The 18229-nt window shown below is 34.7% G+C and overlaps 1 protein-coding gene across 4 annotated transcripts in view; it reads right to left on the minus strand.

Moving 5' to 3' along the window:
- SASS6 (SAS-6 centriolar assembly protein) overlaps positions 1-18229 on the minus strand; it is a 50910-nt gene that overhangs the window by 30405 nt on the left and 2276 nt on the right. For all 4 annotated transcript variants that reach the window (XM_027604218.1, XM_027604234.2, XM_027604245.2 and 1 more), the window contains 6 exons: positions 14278-14338; positions 12374-12453; positions 11892-11996; positions 10816-10987; positions 10074-10139; positions 9094-9213 (listed from right to left, as the gene is read on the minus strand). In XM_027604218.1, coding sequence (XP_027460019.1) covers positions 9094-9213; positions 10074-10139; positions 10816-10987; positions 11892-11996; positions 12374-12453; positions 14278-14338 — 604 coding nt within the window. The remainder of the gene's footprint in view (positions 1-9093; positions 9214-10073; positions 10140-10815; positions 10988-11891; positions 11997-12373; positions 12454-14277; positions 14339-18229) is intronic.

The following is an 18229-nucleotide window of genomic DNA, read 5'->3' on the forward strand; positions in this document are numbered from 1 at the left end:
TGACAAGGAATTGTTCATTAGCTCAGTCTTACACTTAGTAGCAACATTTTACCCATGATAAGATTTGAACAGTTATAATTGTTTAATCTCTGGTGCCTGTCTGAATCATACCACAAGTCTATGTTTATCATTTCTATTGATGAACACTATCAAATCCTAAATACCTTTCAAAAATAAAGTACATTTTTCTGATTATGAAAGTTATACATACTCTTAAATGCCCAAAGAAAGAAATTACAAATAACCAATAATCTCATCCAAGGAATCACTCTAAATATTTAGGAATATTTGTAATATATTTATTTGGGGAATATATATTCCTAATATATTTATACTGACATCACTCGTATGCATACAATATACATATTTAAGTTTAACTAATTTAAGATCAAGCCATTTATACAACTTAATCATGCTTTTTATTCCTTAGCATTTGTACCTTTTCTTTTTAAGATTTTATTTATTTATTTTGGAGATAGAGCGGGAGGAGGAGGAGCAGAGGTAGAGGGACAAGCAGACTCTGCTGAGTGCAGAGCCCAACGCGGGGGTCAATCCCATGACCCTGAGATCAAGACCTGAGCCAAAATCAAGAGTCAGACGTTTAACCAACTGAGCCCTGCATTTGTACCTTTTCATACCATAAAAAAACTCTGTAAACACTTTAATAGCTGCACATTATTCCATTCCATGGATATACTGTAATTCATTTAAGCCCTGTATTACTATGGACATGGACTTTCCAATTTTTCACAATTAGAAACAAAACTATGATTGCTTTTGTATACAGACATACATCCAAAATTCAGATTATTTCCTTATGATCAATTATAGGTCAAAAAATGTGAACAGGGGCACCTGGGTGACTCAGTCAGTTTAGCTCCATCTTGGCTGTGGAGCCTAGTTAAAAAGAAAGAAGCCAAAAAAATAAACAAATACAAAACTTGATATAGTTCCAAAACTGCATTCCAAAAAAGTTGTACCTATTTAAAAATTATTACAAGAACAGGGGAATGTCTCCCTCATAAAATACTTGGGGAATTTTACATAATTACTTTAAAATTCTCTCATTTTTTGAAAAATGGAAAGGAGGGGAGAAGGGAACAAAAGAGAAAAACAGAAAAAGTCCACAAAAGACTGAAAATGCAACGTGGGAAGAAAACACTGAAGGAGCAATCAAGAAGAATAAAGAGTAAACTGGAAAAGATGCTAATGTAACTGTTGAAGAAGGTAATCAAACACACTGAAGGCAATAAAGGCAATAAAAAAGGACTGGTTTTATCCTAGTGATCATTAGTATTTTGGAGTTTTTGTTTAAAAAAAAGAAAGAAGTATGAGGGATAGGACTCAACATTTACATTTTCTACTCTGTTCACTGCAGGTGATTCTGATACACACTAAAATTTTCAAATCTCTGCCTATAGGGCACCTGGGTGGCTCAGTCAGTTAAGTGTCTGACTCTTGATTTCAGCTCAGGTCATGATCTCAGGGTCATGAGATCGAGCCCTGCATCAGGCTCTGCACTGGGCATGGAGCCTGCTTGAGATTCTCTCTCCCTCTCCCTCTGCCCCTTCCACTACCACCCCCCTCCCCACATGCACAAGCTCTCTCTCTAAAAATAAATAAAATAAAACCCATTATCATTACAATAGATAAAAGTGGAAAAAATGACATGATTATTTGATTAAATCCCCCAAAAATCACATCTGACTTAGCACTCTTTAACTCTCAGGACATAGAACAAAAGAAAACTTTCTCCAATGCAGAGCAAACATGATTCTTAAAGATGAGATATTTTAAGTTATTTACCAAAAAAAGAATAGAACGAGGAAAGGATTCACTATCTGGCATTTTTCTGTACAAGAAAAAAAAGACACTAATCTTAAAAACAAAAAACATAAATTACCATTTTTATACATTATATATTTACCTGAAAAACCTAAGACAATCAGTTCTAAAACTATCAGAATCTGTAAATATAATGTACAATTAATGAATACGACATTAATGCACAACAACAATCAAAATTAATCACAATGCTGGGACATAGATGGTCCAATTTATACAGCAAAAAACTATAAAATCTCTAGGCATATTTAGTAAGAACTGTAAAAAAAAAAAAAAAGGAAAGAAGTCAGAGGGAAATAAAAAGCAAACTATAAGCCTGTTTTTAATAAGACCTGAATAAATGAAAAGATATTCTATTGGGTTAGAAAATCTGAAAGACATTAGTTCTCCCCAACACTCCAGAAACAAGCTTAAATATACAAAGAAATTTAGAATATATTAAAAGTTGCATTTTAGGGGTGTCTGGGTGGCTGTCATAAGCATCTGCCTTCGGCTCAGGTCATGATCCCGGGGTCCTGGGATCGAGCCCCACATCGGGCTCCCTGCTCGGCAGGAGGCCTGCTTCTCCCTCTCCCACTCCCCCTGCTTGTGTTCCCTCTCTCACTGTGTCTCTCTCTGTCAAATAAATAAATAAAATCTTAAAAAAAAGTTGCATTTTAAATCAGTGGAATATATGGTATTGGAACAAATGACTGACTTTATGTCAAAAAATACCTATCTCATACTGTACTCCACAAAAATATATCCCAAACAGATTAAAAAGTTAAATACAACAAAAAAAATGTAAAAGTATTAAAAGAAAATATTGAAGGAATACATTTTATAACCCTGGGTGGCAGAGGCTTTCCAAACATGAAGCTTTAAACCATAAAAGCAGAGATTGACAGATTTGATGACATTCAAATAAAAAGAACCATATAGGGCAAAAAGCAACAGTAAATAGTAAAAGACAAAGATAGCCTGGGAGAAAATGTTTATAATATACATAATAAAGATATACTATGCCTACTTTACACCAGAGAGAAATGAAAAGGCAAGCCACACACAGAAAATATTCATAATGCATGTGTCTGACAAAGGACTCATGTCCAGATCATACAAAAAAATCCCTACAAATCCATAGGTAAAACACTAATAGTCTAATTTAAAAATGGGCTAGGAGCACCGGGGTGGCTCAGTTGGTTAAGCGTCTGCCTTTGGCTCAGGTCATGATCCCAGGGTCTTGGGATAGAGCACCACTCCTTCCCTCTCTTAAATAAATAATCTTTAAAAAAAATAAATAAAAATAAAAATGGGCTAAAGATGAAAACAGGCAAGAGTATTCTTGAACTTCACATGAGAATATCCAAGTGGTCAATACATATATGAAAATGTGTGATTATAACGTATTATCACACACCCTCAGAATGGCAGTGTAAACTGGTATTCCACTTTAAAACAAAAACTTATCAACAATAACCATACTATGGAAAGAGAGCAAACATCCACCAACTGATGAATGTATAAAGAAGATGTGGCGTATATACACAACGGAATATTATTCAGCCATCAAAAAGAATGAAACCTTGCCATTTGCAATGACATGGATGGAGCTAGAGTGTATTATCCTAAGCAAAATAGGTCAGAAAAAGACAAATACCATATGATTTCGTTCATATATGCAATTTACCAACAAAACAGATAAACATAGGGGAAGAAAAAAAAAGAGAGAAGGAAGCAAACCATGAGACTCTTAGTGATAGAGAACAAACTGAGGGTTGATGGAGAGAGTTGGGTGGCAGACAGGCTAAGTGGGTGATGGGTATTAAGGAGGGCACTTGTTATGATGAGTACTAAGTGTTATATGTAAGTGATGAATCACTAAATTCTACTCCTGAAACCAATAATGTACTATATGTTAACTTGAATGTAAATAAAAATTTGAAAAAAAGAAATTATAACAAGAGACAAGGACACTGTGTAATTATTAAGGAGACAATCCAACAAGAAGATATAAAAATTATAGATATTTATGCATCCAACATATATTTTATGCACCCAACATATCTGAGGAGCACCCAAATACATAAAGCAGCTAATAACAAACATAAAGGAGCGAATTGACATTAATACAGTAATAGTAAAGGACTTTAACATCCCACTTACATCAATGGACAGATCATCAAAACAGAATATCAACAAGGAAACAGTGGTTTTGAATGACACATTGACATGACAGATTTAATAGATATATACAAAGCATTCCATCAGAAAACAGCAGACTACACATTCTTTAGACCATAAAACAAGCCTCAACAAATTCAAAAAGATCAAAGTCATTCCATTCATCTTTTCTGACCACAATGCTATGAAATTAGAAATCAATCACCCCCCCCAAAAAGAAAAAAATCTGGGAAGAGTACAGATACATGGACAGGTTAAATAATATGTTCCTAAACAATGAAAAGGACAACCAAGAAATCAAAAAGGATTATCAAAAAATACATGCAAAAAAATGAAAATGAAAACAGTTTAAAATCTTTAGGAGGCAGCAAAAGCTGTTCTAAGAGGGAAGTTTATAGCAATATTGGCCTACCTCAAGAAGCAAGAAAAATCTCAAATAAACAACCTAACCTTACACCTAAAGGAGCCAGACAAAGAATAAACAAAACCCAAAACCAGCAGAAGGAAGGAAATAAAAATTATAACAAAAATAAATGACACAGAAATGAAAAAAAAAAAAAAAGGACAAATCAATGAAACCAGGAGTTGGTTCTTTGAAAAGATCAACAAAATCGAAAAACCTTTAGCTAGACTCACCAAAAAAAAAAGAGGACTCAAAATCAGAAACGAAAAAGGAGAAAAACCAACACCACAGAAGTACAAAGGGTTACAACATAATTATGAAAAATTATATGCTAACAAATTGGACAACCTAGAAGAAATGAATAAATTCCTAGAAGCATATAACCTCCCAAAAAAACTCAGGAAGAAAGAGAAAGTTCAGACCGATTACCAGCAATGAAATTGAATCAGTAATGAAAAATCTCCCCACAAACAAAAGCCCGGGACCAGACAGCTTCATAGGTCAACCAAATATTTAAAGAAGAGTGAATACCTATTCTTTTCAAACTATTCCAAAAAATAAAAGAGAAAGGAAAACTTCCAAATTCATTCTAGGAGGCCTGCAGTACCCTGACACCAGGATCAGATAAAGACACAACAAAAAAAGAGAACTTCAAGCCACTATCCCTAGTGAACATAGATGCAAAAATCCCCAACAAAATAGTAGCAAACCAAATTCAAATACATTAAAAAAAAAATCATTCACCATGATCAAGAGGGATTTATTCCTGGGTTGCCAGGATGGATCAATATTCAAAAATCAATCAATGTTAATACATATCAATAACAAAGGATAAAAACCACATGATCATCTCAATAGATGCAGAAAAAGCATTTGACAAAGTACATCAATTCATGATAAAAACCCTCAACAAGGTACATTTAGAGGGAACATACCTCTACATAATAAAGGCCATTTATGAAAAACCCACAGCTAACATCATCCTGAATGGGGAAAAACGTTTTCCCCCTAAGATCAGGAACAACACAAGGATGTCCACTCTCACCACTTTTATTCAACATAGTACTGGAAGTCTTAGCCACAGAAATCAGACAAGAAAAAGAAACAAAAGGCATCCAAATTGGTAAGGAAGAAATAAAATTTTCACTATTTGCAGATGACATGATACTATATATAGAAAACTCTAAAACCTCCACCAAAAGTTACTAGAATAAATGAATTCATTAAGATCATAGTATACAAAATCTATGTATAGAAATCCATTGCATTTCTATACACTAATAATAAAGCAACAGAAAGAGAAATTAAGAAAGTAATCCCATTTGTAATTGTACAAAAATAAGATACCTAGGAATAAATTTAACCAAGGAGGTAAAAGACCTATACTCTGAAAACTATAAAACATTGATGAAAGAAACTAAAACTGACAGAAACAAACGGAAAGATATTCCATGCTCATGGACTAGAACAAATACTGTTAAAATGTCCACATTACCCAAAGCAATCTACACATTTAATGTAATCCCCATCAAAATACGACAGCATTTTTCACAGAACTAGAACAAATAATCCAAAAATTTGTATGAAGGCACAAAAGACCCCAAATAGCCAAAACAATCTAGAAGAAAAAAAAAAAGCTTGGACGTATCATAATTCCAGACTTCAAGTTATATTACAAAGCTGTAGTAATCAAAACAGTATGGTATTGGCACAAAAATAGACACAGAGAACAAGAGAACAGGACAGAAAGTCCAAAACAAACCCACGATTATATGGTCAATTAATCTTTGAGAAAAGAGGCAGTAATAGGCAATGGGAAAAAGATAGTCTCTTCAACAAATGGTACTGGGAAAAATGGACGGGTACATGCAAAAGAAGGAAACTGAACCACTTTCTTACACCATACACAAAGATAAACTCTAAATGGATTAAAGTCCTAAATGTGAGACCTGAGACCATAAAAATCCTAGAAGAGAGCACAGGCAGTAATTTCTCTGACACTGGCCATAGCAACATTCTTCCAGATATATCTCCTGAGGCAAGGGAAAGAAAAGCAAAAATAAACTATTGGGACTACATCAAAATAAAAAGCTTCTGGGGCGCCTGAGTGGCTCAGATGGATAAGCGTCTGCCTTCACATCAGGTCATGATCCCAGAGTCCTGGGATCGAGTCCCACATCAGGCTCCCTGCTCCTTGGGAGCCTGCTTCTCCCTCTGCCTCTCTCTCTCTCTCTGTCTCTCATGAATAAATAAATAAAAATCTTTATAAAAGGAAATGACATTTTAAAAATAAATAAATAAATAAAAATAAAAAGCTTCTGCACAGTGAAAGGAACAATTAACAAAACTAAAAGGCAACCTATTGAATAGAAAATATTTGCAAAGGACATATCTGATAAAAGGCTAGCAAAAATACACAAAGAACTGATACAACTCAACGCCAATAAAACAAACAATCCAGTGAAAAAAATGGACAGAACACATGAACAGACATTTCTCCAGAGAAGACACAGATGGCCTACAGACAAATGAAAAGATGCTCAATATCATCATCAGGGAAATGCAAATCAAAAGTACAATGAGCTATCATCTCACACCTGTCAGAATGGTTACAATCAAAAAAAACACAAGAAACAAGTGTTGGTGAGGATGTGGAGAAAAAGAAACCCTCATACACCTCATGTAAACTGGTGCAGCTGCTGTGGAACAGTATGGAGGTTCTTCAAAAAATTAAAAATAGAAGGGCACCTGGGTGGTCAGCAGGTTACACATCTGCCTTCGGCTCAGATCATGATCCCAGTGTCCTGGGATTGAGACCCACATCGGGCTCCTAGCAGGGAGTCTGCTTCTCCCCTCTCTCTGCCGCTTTCCCTGCTCATTCTCTCTCTCTCACTCTCTAAAATAAATAAATAAATAATCTTTAAAAAATTAAAAATAGAACTACCCATGGGGCGTCTGGGTGGCTCAGTTGGTTAAGCGTCTGCCTTCAGCTCAGGTCATGATCCCAGGGTCCTGGGATCAAGCCCCATATCAGGCTCCCTGCTCAGCGGGAAGCCTGCTTCTCCCTCTCCCACTCCCCCTGCTTGTGTTCCTTCTCTCGCTGTGTCTCTCTCTGTCAAATAAATAAATAAATAAATAAATAAATAAAAAAAAGAACTACCCATAAGGGCTCCTGGCTGGCTCAGTCAGAAGAACGTGTGACTCTTGATCTCAGGGTCGTGGGTTTGAGCCCCAGATTGGGTGTAGAGATTACTAAAGAAAATAAAGTTAAAAAAAAAAAATAGAACTACCCTACTATCCAGTAATCACACTACGGGGTATTTACCCAAAGAATACAAAAACACTAATTCACCCTATGTTTATTGCAACATTATTTAAAATAGCCAAATTATGGAAGCAGCCCAAGAGTCTACCAATAGATGAATGGATAAAGAAGATGTGGGTTGTTTGTGTGTTTGTGTGTGTGTGTGTGTGTGTGTGTGTGTATACATATATACATATATTCCATTATATGGGATATAATATAAATATATATATTCCATATATGTATATACATATATACATACATCCCATTATATATATTTATATTATATCCCATTATATATATATAGAATATATATATTCTATATATATATGTAGAATACTATTCAGCCATAAAAAATAATGAAATCTTGCCATTTGCAACAACATGGATGGAGCTAGAGTATAAGACTAAGCAAAATAAGTCAATCAGAGAAAGATAAATACCATATGATTTCACTCATATGTGGAATTTCAGAAAAAAAAGCAAATGGACAAAGAAAAAAAGACAAACCAAGAAAGAGACTCTTAATTATAGAGAATAAACTGATGGTTATGTGCGCAGGGACATGGGGTGGGGGAATAGGTAAAACAAGTGATGGAGATTAGAGTACACTTATGATGAACACTCAGTAATGTATATTATTGTTGAATTACTATATCATACACCTGAAACTAATACAACACTTTATGTTAACTATACTGGAATTAAAATTAAAAACTTAATAAAAATGAAAAAAAGAATATGAAGAAATAAGTAATGTCATACACTATCTTTTAGATTTGGTACAACCTTTCTGGCTAGCAAATTTGCAATATCCATTAGTATCTTATATAGGTATATTGCAATCTCACTTCTAGGAACAAAGAATGTTCACTGTAGTTTATTTGCGTCAGCCAAAATACTGAAGCATTTAAATGTCCACCAGTTGGGTAAGTAGCTAATTTATGTTATACCCAAATAATGAATACTACGCAGCCACTAAAAAAGAATATCTGAACGGATAAAGAATGACCTATGATGTCATGTTAGGTGAAAAAAGTTACAATCAATATATACTGTGGGACCTCATTAGCATAGAATACAACCAAAATCCACTATGTGTATACAAATGTATAATTTACATATTTCTAAATTTATAAATATGAACAAATATTTACAAAGGACACATTATTTACATATAAAGAGAAAAGTCTGGAAAGGCACATATCAAAATGTTTATAAATTACCTCTAGGTAATAAGACTTTTAATGAGCAACATTTTTTTTATATACTTCTGTAATGTTTGAACATATTAAAGCAAGCATATATTACTTTTATAACTAACAAAATGACTAACAGCAGCAACAAAATAATTTTCTATTTTCTTCAATGTTCATACCTGCAAAGCCTTTTCTTTCTCATTTGTCAGTTCCTGGGAATGTTTATTTGACAATGCAGCTGTATGTGATGCCCATTCATTCTGCAACTTATCTAATTCTTGGATTTTTTCTGATAATGTCTGTATTAGAGTTCAACACAAAATATTAAGACAGTCTTGTGAATGTTATTAGCTTAGAACATGGCAATATTTACAAAGGATATTAAAGAAAAGGAATCACAGCTTTCCAAAATACTCAAAGCCTTTTCCTACACAGATTTTTTTTTAATTTGAGGAAATCAAGATTAGAATAAAAGAATTTTAGAGCTAACATGGCCCAGAAGTGAAGCTTAACTATCTTTAACCTTTTAGTTAAATCTGGCTCTTCACTACCTAATCCTCTCCTCTGACATTAAGAAATAAAGCAACCCAGGGTAGGGCAAGTCAGTTATATGGAGTGGTTCACTTATACATATCAAACCTAGTAACATAGATTTCCTAGATGGGCTACGTTGTACAGGACAATTTCTGCCTGAAGCCATGGCACTTATCAGATGTGGTCTTCAGTTTCAAGAACTAAGGGCAAAAAGGTAGTAGCTACGACTGAAATGATAATAAGCTTATCAGAATAAGTCATTAACACAGGTATAGAAGGGAAAGGTTTAGAAGATATGAAATGAAACATCATTTTAGACAGGAGGAGTGAGGTGAATAAAAGAGCAAAGAACTAACATGTGACAGGTACTATATATTATTTAATGAAGACCTGAAAGGAATGTGTTTTATATTGAAGGTAACAGAAACATTTGGATGGAATCAACTATCAGAGAAAGCAATCAGATTAAGATAATTTGCTGATAGGGGAAAGGTGGCAAAAAGGAGAGGGAATTCAAAGGAACATGCTTTAAAAAAATAATACACAAAAGCCTGGATAGGATTCGAGAAGCAATTCAGAGCCAGTGTTTGGAGGAATCACAAAAACAAAATGAAATCTGAATTACCTTTTGTGTGAAATTCAGTTGCCTAGTAACATCATCTAGTGATTGCATCAATGACAATTTTTCTTCCTATTTATAAAAACAATAAAATTACGCAGTTTACAATTTAATCATCTGTAGCTGTGCTACTCAAAGTATAGCATCAGCATCACCCTGAGAGTTTGCTAAAAAATGCAGAATTTTGGGTTCCACTTCAGACCTTCTGATTCACAATCAGAATGAGCAAGATCTCTAGAGGATTTGCATACCATTGAAATCTGAGATGCACTAATCTATAGCATTTGACTAAAAATTCTTTATGAAAACTATGAAGAGGCATCCTAATGTTGTTTTCTTGCTCCATAAACCATATAAAATTATAGAGCACCTTTGTAATTCTCAAGACACTTTCATATCTTTTTCCTCATTTGAGACAGATGTAATAGGGTAGTATTTCCATACTTATCTACCAGCTGATAAAACCATGATAAAACAGTTTAAGTGACCTACCCAGATTACAGAAAATTAATAAAAGCCATGGGACCTAGTTTTTTAATTTTTGGCCCAGTTCTACCCTCACTGTATCTTGATTAAATGGAAAAAAAAAAATAAAGTAAAAATAAATTCCTTACATATTATAAAAACTTACTAGACATCTTTAACAATACTTTATTCTGAAAACAAAAATAGCACTATAACTCCTCAGTGACTTATCAGAGACTTTTGGCACTTATTTTTAAAAGAATAACTTAAATTTAAATCTTACCTTGCTACATTTCAAACAGCCAGCTAAAAACTTCTTTATTTCCACATCATTTCCAGGTAAAAGTTTTAGCGAGAGGTGTGTAAGATGCTTAAAAGGATTTGTCTCTACCACATTTAAAAAGGCAGGTGAGTTATCCAAAAGAGGTGCTGGACAAACTAACTGTAGCAAAAACCTTTGAAAAGAAAGTGTCACAATATAACAACACTTATGAGATAGTGAAATTCTCCCACTGAATCATAAGCTCCAGTGAATCATTGATGCTTAGAAGCATTGGGAAAGAAGGCATACTGGAATCCCAGGGGCCAATATAAAAGGACTCCCAATGGTAAAACTGGATAAACTAAGAGTAAAATGGAAAAATTGAGCAAGAAATAGAAAAAGGATTCACTGAAATACAGTGAATATACAAATGTCCATGAGTTCACAATGAAAGACACAGTAGAAAAATAAAAAAACCGAAAACCGATAGAAAACACAAAGGTAACTAGAGTAACAACTCCTTATTCTAAACATTGACAATTTAAAAGAATTAAGCATTTATCCTTTCCTTTCCATAGTAATCAAATAGCCCAAACTGATGAGGAAAAGTTCTTCTTTATAAAAGAATTATACCTAATAAATATAGAAAGAATGACAGAATTAGACACGCATAACTTTGTAGTTCCTAACGAAATAATTGATTCAAACAACAATCATCAATTGATGAACCCAATAGATAAAAGGTTAGTGAACTTTACAATGAAAGGATCAGGCTTTAGCATCACACAAACATGAATATACACATATAAACACAAAATCTTATTCCTCTTATCCAAGTTCATTATAAAATCATATACTTGATGCTGTTAAATATTTCAGATAGCTTTAATGACTCTGTCAAGACATGAAAATTAAGGGGTAAATATTCTGATTTTAACCATGATTCCTTAAAATTTGATATTTAATAGCCCTAAACCCAGTTAAAAATAGACAGGAGTACTTACAACACATGGAAAATATTTTGCCATCAATTTGTCTTACAAAGAAGAGTTTCTCTTGAGAGAATTTTAATGACGTAGTGCTCTTATGAGACTTACCTTGGAATTTCTTTGGCATGTTCTTGAGTACATTGCTGAAGGAGATCTATAAATTTTTGTGGGAAAGCTAAGAAGTCTACCAAAAGGCCTTGCTGGAATTTTAAGCTATACAGAAAAAAGAGATTTTTTAAAAATTTAATTACTATCTTTAATCAAAACCCTAAAATATTCTTTTTTTATTTACCAAATATCCACTATAATCAAGAACTAGAGAACTGTTTTTAAGAATTTATTCAATGGGAGGGAAAAGGTCAATATATTTAGCTAAAGCTCCAAATCTGAGCTGTTTTAAGCAGAATTCTGATAAGCTATGAAATATTTACTTTCAAAAACATCCTGAATAATTATAGTATAAGCAGTCCAGTATTCTCAAAATACCTAAATGTTCCTAATAGGCTGCATTTCAAAGAGAATACTACCAATACATCAATAAAATTTATTTCCTAGATTAAATATAAAAACAGAAAAATAAATTTAGTTACCTCTGAAAATCTTCCTCAGATATAACAAGGTTATACAGAAAAAATGGATCAGTATCATCAGTCAGACGGATAACTAAATCCTAAAAGAAAGATTGTTATTTTTTAATGTTTTCAATAGATCAGTCTTTTAGAGTAATTTCTTCCTTCTTAGAAGTGAAATTATCCAGTAACAACAATGTATCACCAATATACTTCAGATGACTCTGTTTTCTGGTGCAGCTGGGTTTTCATTAGTCTTTAAGAGACTTAAGAATCTTAAACAGGAGTAGATACTCTGTTCCTTGAGAGCCATGTGGGGGTCTATAAAAACTAGTTAAATGGTAGGAGTTGCAGGTTGAGGAATACCATCCTATTAGAGGCTTAGGAAAACTGAGAACCAGTCCTTGCTGCACTATAGCATGATAAAAACATTCTACCACTGACCACATCATATTCAATTATATTTTCAGTTTCCCATAAGTTAATTGTCTGATATTTCAAAAGTGGCAATATATCAGCTGAAATGACAAGCAATCATGTATCCTAGAAAAGGAGCATTTTTCTCTCGGGCAGAAGACAGGGGTATCAAGTAACATGTTGCCAGGGCTTCTTTCTAAGGGCCTATTCTCTCCTACTCCAGGTGGCCAGTGACATGGAACTCAATCTGTTTTCAGTTTTACATTAAGTGAATATCTTTCATAAAGACCACTTTCTACATAAATTTACAGTATGGCAGAACATGACAGCAGCTAATGCTGACAGAGAAGTACACAGAAATTACGTACCAAAGTACGTATCAGAACACTGATATAAAGAAAACAGGCATAGTAACAAGATGACGGAGGCCTAACAGAAGAACGAATCAGCATTGAGGTTGAGAATAAGCTTCCACTTTGAAATAAAATCTACTCGTGGCTACTGAGGAACTGCTAGGGTCCTAGAAAAATCTAAACCACTTATGGGTAGAGCTAGAAAATGAAGAGGTATAACAGACCTAAGAAATAACATGTAAAAAATGTAACATATAATCTCTACTCCAGAAAATTAGCAATCTAGGTATTTGCTCTGACTCAGAATGTCCTGCCTAAAGGCAGCTTCTACAGAAGTACTTCTTGAAATTCACCCCAAGATGCTATAAAAAAACTGAAGCTACTACTAATAGTACAAGGTTCTTGAATATCATGTTTAGGGAAAGCTATGACACAGAGAAAACAGATGCTGTATTTCTTAGTCATCTTGTCTGTATCAATATCACTAATGACTCATACTTCTGAAGATCATATAGGACTGATGCTCTAAATGCCTCCCTTCAAAAGGCAAAGATTCAAAAATATCTCCCTGCAGTGCTTCAACTCATTCTATCCTCACATGTACAACATGAAATGCCAATTCTACAGGGTAGCAATATATATCCTAGCAACGTATAAGTGCATTGGGCAAACCTAACCCCCAATTCTCCCAATCCCCAATCCTTCCTGTATGCTTTAGAAACAGATGATATAGGGGCACCTGGGTGGCTCAGTCAGTGGGGCATCTAACTCTTGATTTCGGCTCAGGTCATAATTTCAGGGTTGTGAGAGCAAGCCCTGAGTTGGGCATGCTCACCGAGGAGTCTGCTTGAGACTCTCTCTCTCTCTCCCCCTCTGCCCCTTCCCCCCCACACACACTCCTAACCCCCTTCAAATAAATAAATAAAATCTTTAAAAAAAAAGAAGAGGAAAGAAACATTATGGTATAATAATCTCTCAGTTGTTGTCCTAGTAGATTTTATCAGCCCAGATTTGCAAGTTACAAACTGGCCCAAAACTAAAAAGCAAGCTGGTGTAACAAAAGATCTCACGTTCTTAAAGAACAAAAATAATTATAACGCATAGAAATTCCATTTCAAAAAAAATGAAAATATTTCAAAAGAAATTAATACCAACCTTTCTGTGAACTGGATTGGAAACTGATTGTAGTTCAATGCTCACTCTAACATTCACTCTCCTATATGAAAAGATATACCCAAATTGTCAGAAACAATCATATAAAATGAGTTAGCACTGTCATTTGTATTAGCTGAAGTTTTCAGTCTTAAGCTGCAAGATTGTGCACAGGTGTTCCCTAAGTTATGAAAGGATATTTGGGAAGCATACCAGTTTTGAAGTTTAAGTTTCTGTTCTTCCACTAGTAACTAATCAGGTTTTTAACCAGAGATTATATTTTTCTCTCCTGTAAAATGGGACTGTTGTGAGAATTAAATGAGATAAACAATGTGGAATTCCCATTACTAGTCTGGAATATAACCTACTGCCCGGATTCTAAAATAGCATCTACTGAAAGCCAAACAAACCATCAATAACAACTTTCCACATTAAAAATAATTACCAATTCAAATGATCAAATTGATTTATGAGATTCCATTTGAAAAACTTAAAATGTGAAGCAGTATTGGAATACATGGAATGTTTACAATCCAGGAAGTAAGATAACACATTCCCCTCCCTTATACATACACAAAATCCACCAACTACATCTGCTCAATATAGTCCTTGTGCAATACCTTGTATGTCAGTTTATTATCCACCTTAACCTAGAGTAACTCTAAACTCCAAAAGAAATCATAGCTTTCCACATTCTCTACTGCATCTTAGAGAATTCAGTATCAGACAGAGGCATATAAATCAAGGTGCTCATAACCATTAATCAAACTGAGCAAAGATGTTTAAATGATCAAGGAAATAAAGGGAAAAATTGGTGAAAAAACATCTCTGCACAAAAGTTCTATATTCTGCTAGAATTAAAAAACAATGGTCTTTCCCTGATGTGTAGGAAACAAAAGTAAACAAATAGAATTTGTTCAATTTTAAGCTATTCTTAAACATCTTAAGATGTGTTTTAAATTTTTCCCACATTCTGTTATCTACTGCAGAAGTAAAAAGTATAGACCTAGCAACCAAGCGTTGGAAAAATTAGGTAATAGTTGAGCAAAGCCAGATTCAATTGTCCAGATTTTTTTATGCTACAACTTAAAATTTTTATTTTGGCTTTTTATGTCATTTTAGTTAAATTTCCTATTGAACATATGATTGGATGCTAAATCTTAGCATGATGAGGTTACCAGATGATAAGGTTACCATAACTTCTGTTATCTGAAAAAGAACAAGCAGCACTGGCAAATACCACAGAAAGGAAGAATTTTTTTTTTTTTAAAGATTTTATTTATTTATTTATTTAACAGAGAGAGACAGCGAGAGAGGGAACACAAGCAGGTGGAGTGGGAGAGGGAGAAGCAGGCTTCCCGCTGAGCAGGGAGCCCGATGGAGGGCTCGATCCCAACAGCCTGGGATCATGACTCGAGCCGAAGGCAGACGCTTAACGACTGAGCCACCCAGGCGTCCCCAGGAAGAATCAATTTTATTTTATTTTTTTAAGATTTTATTTATTTCTTTGACAGAGAGAGAGACAGCAAGGGGGAGTGGGAAAGGGAGAAGCAGGCTTCCCGCCGAGCAGGGAGCTGGATGTGGGGCTCGATCCCAGCACCCTGAGGTCATGACCTGAGCCGAAGGCAGTCGCTTAACCAACTGAGCCACCCAGGCACCTCCAAGAATTATTTTTAGAACAAGAAAATGTTTTTCTATTTTTCTATTATCTAGCGTAATATATGTGAAACAGATTAGATTTCTACTCTAACTCTACTTAAATGACATATTCTTGGGACACCTGGGTAGCTCAGTCGGTTAAGCCTTAGGCTTAGGTCATGATCCCAGGGTCCTCGGATCTAGTCCCTCTCCCACTCCCCCTGCTGTGCACATGTGCTTTTGCTCTCTCCTCTGGCAAATAAATAAAATCTTTAAAAAAAAAAATTAAGTATTCTTGGGGGAAAAAAACTTTTAATTTCCTAATTTGTACGATAAGTGAATAGAGTTAGGTTTGTGAGGACATTTTCAGATCTATATTGTCATTATGTTTGGTTTTTGTCTTGAAGTTTTTTCTAAAACATACTGCCACAGGGGATGTGACACTGCAGTAGATAACTTTTTATGGTAACATAATTTTTTTTTTACTTTAAATTTTTTATTGTTATGTTAATCGGCATACATTACATCATTAGTTTTTGATGTAGTGTTCCATGATTCATTGTTTGTGCATAACACCCAGTGCTCCACGCAGAATGTGCCCTCTTTAATACCCATCACCAGGCTAACCAATCCCCCCACCCCCCTCCCCTCTAGAACCCTCAGTTTGTTTCTCAGAGTCCATCGTCTCTCATGGTTCGTCTCCCCCTCCAATTTACTCCCCTTCATTCTTCTCCTGCTATCTTTTTTTTTTCTTAACATATATTGCATTATCTGTTTCAGGGGTAGAGATCTGTGATTCAACAGTCTTGCACAATTCACAGTGCTCACCATAGCACATACCCTCCCCAATGTCTACATACACTTTCATGTCATACTTGATAAATTTGTTTTAAAAAAAATCAAGAAGTCATTTAGCAAAGTATTCTTTAGATTGTACCGGAAGAATCACATTAATAAATTTAAGAAGCATATTAATGATATTGTTGCATATATTCCAAATGTCTATAATGCATTGGTCTCGGGAGAAAAAGAGAGGAGGAAAGGCCCATAGATTAAACCTCTCCCTCCTGCCCCCAAAGTATATCGTAGAAAAACCTGAGCTTTTAGAAAATAAAGTATCTGAAATCACAATCTTATTTTCTCCATTATAACGGTTGTCATAGGAACAATATAAAATAAAAAAACTCATAAAAAATGCTATTTCTGAAAATAAATGTCATACTCTGAACAATGCATAAATTCACATAACATCCTCCCTACCAGTTAGATTTGGCATTAGCAGAACTGGATTCTAGCCCACCTCCACCACCTAGAAGCTGTGACCTGAACCTTTCAATTCAAACAAATAAAAGCTACTCTAAGCCACGAAGTATGCTGGATACTAGGGATACAAACAGAAATAAACATGGTCCATGTCCTCAAATCAGATTAAATGACTCTATCCAGACTTGCTTCTGATTGTATTTTAGTGCTTCAAGAGAAGGAAGGGAAGGGTTACTAACACTGAGCACCCACACTACTGAGTATCTACCGGGTGCTTTACATACACCTTATTTAACAACAATCTTCCTAAGTAAATAGTTACGTCTGTCTTACAAAGGAAGAACCTGAGGTGCACAGTTACAAACTTGGTTAAAGTCACCTTACAGAGCCCAAATTAGAACTCAGACCTTTCACTTACACTATGTTATCTAATAAATGAATAGGGCAATTAATTTCAACTTGGGCAACTTTGAAAAGGTCCTTACAGTGAAGGGATTGAAGACAGACCTTGAAGGTTATGGAAAAAAAAAAAGCACTTGAGGCAGGGAGAAGAGCAGGAATAAAAGTATGGTATTGAGAGAGTCTCAGGTACATTCAAGGGATAAGTAGTCTTGTATGACTAGTACATGGGAAAAAGAAATTCTAAAACAAAAATGAAAAAAGAGGTTGGTGTCAAACCATGGGCTTCAAAATTCTGCATTCTTCCCTCCAGAGTTCTCTGAGGGAGAGCTTCCACTGAAGTTCCTTCTTCTTTATGACTTTAGTATATTGATGTCACTTCATGCATTCATCACACTTTAATAACTGTTTCGTGAATGCTTATTGTGCTTCAGGCACTGTTCTAAGCACTTTGTATGTATTAGCTGATTTCATGCTCCTAATTATCCCATGAGGCAGGTACTTTTATAAGCATTAATTTAAAGATGAGACACAAAGAAAAAAATGTACAAAATCAGTGACAGAAATGGGATTTAAACCCAGATAATCTGGCTCCAGACCCTGAACTCTTAACCTGTGCTATGCTGCCTCTCCACAAAGATTTTTTCGTTTCCCC

Source organism: Zalophus californianus, chromosome 4 (assembly GCF_009762305.2).
Source record: "Zalophus californianus isolate mZalCal1 chromosome 4, mZalCal1.pri.v2, whole genome shotgun sequence".
Classification (NCBI taxonomy): Eukaryota; Metazoa; Chordata; class Mammalia; order Carnivora; family Otariidae; genus Zalophus; species Zalophus californianus.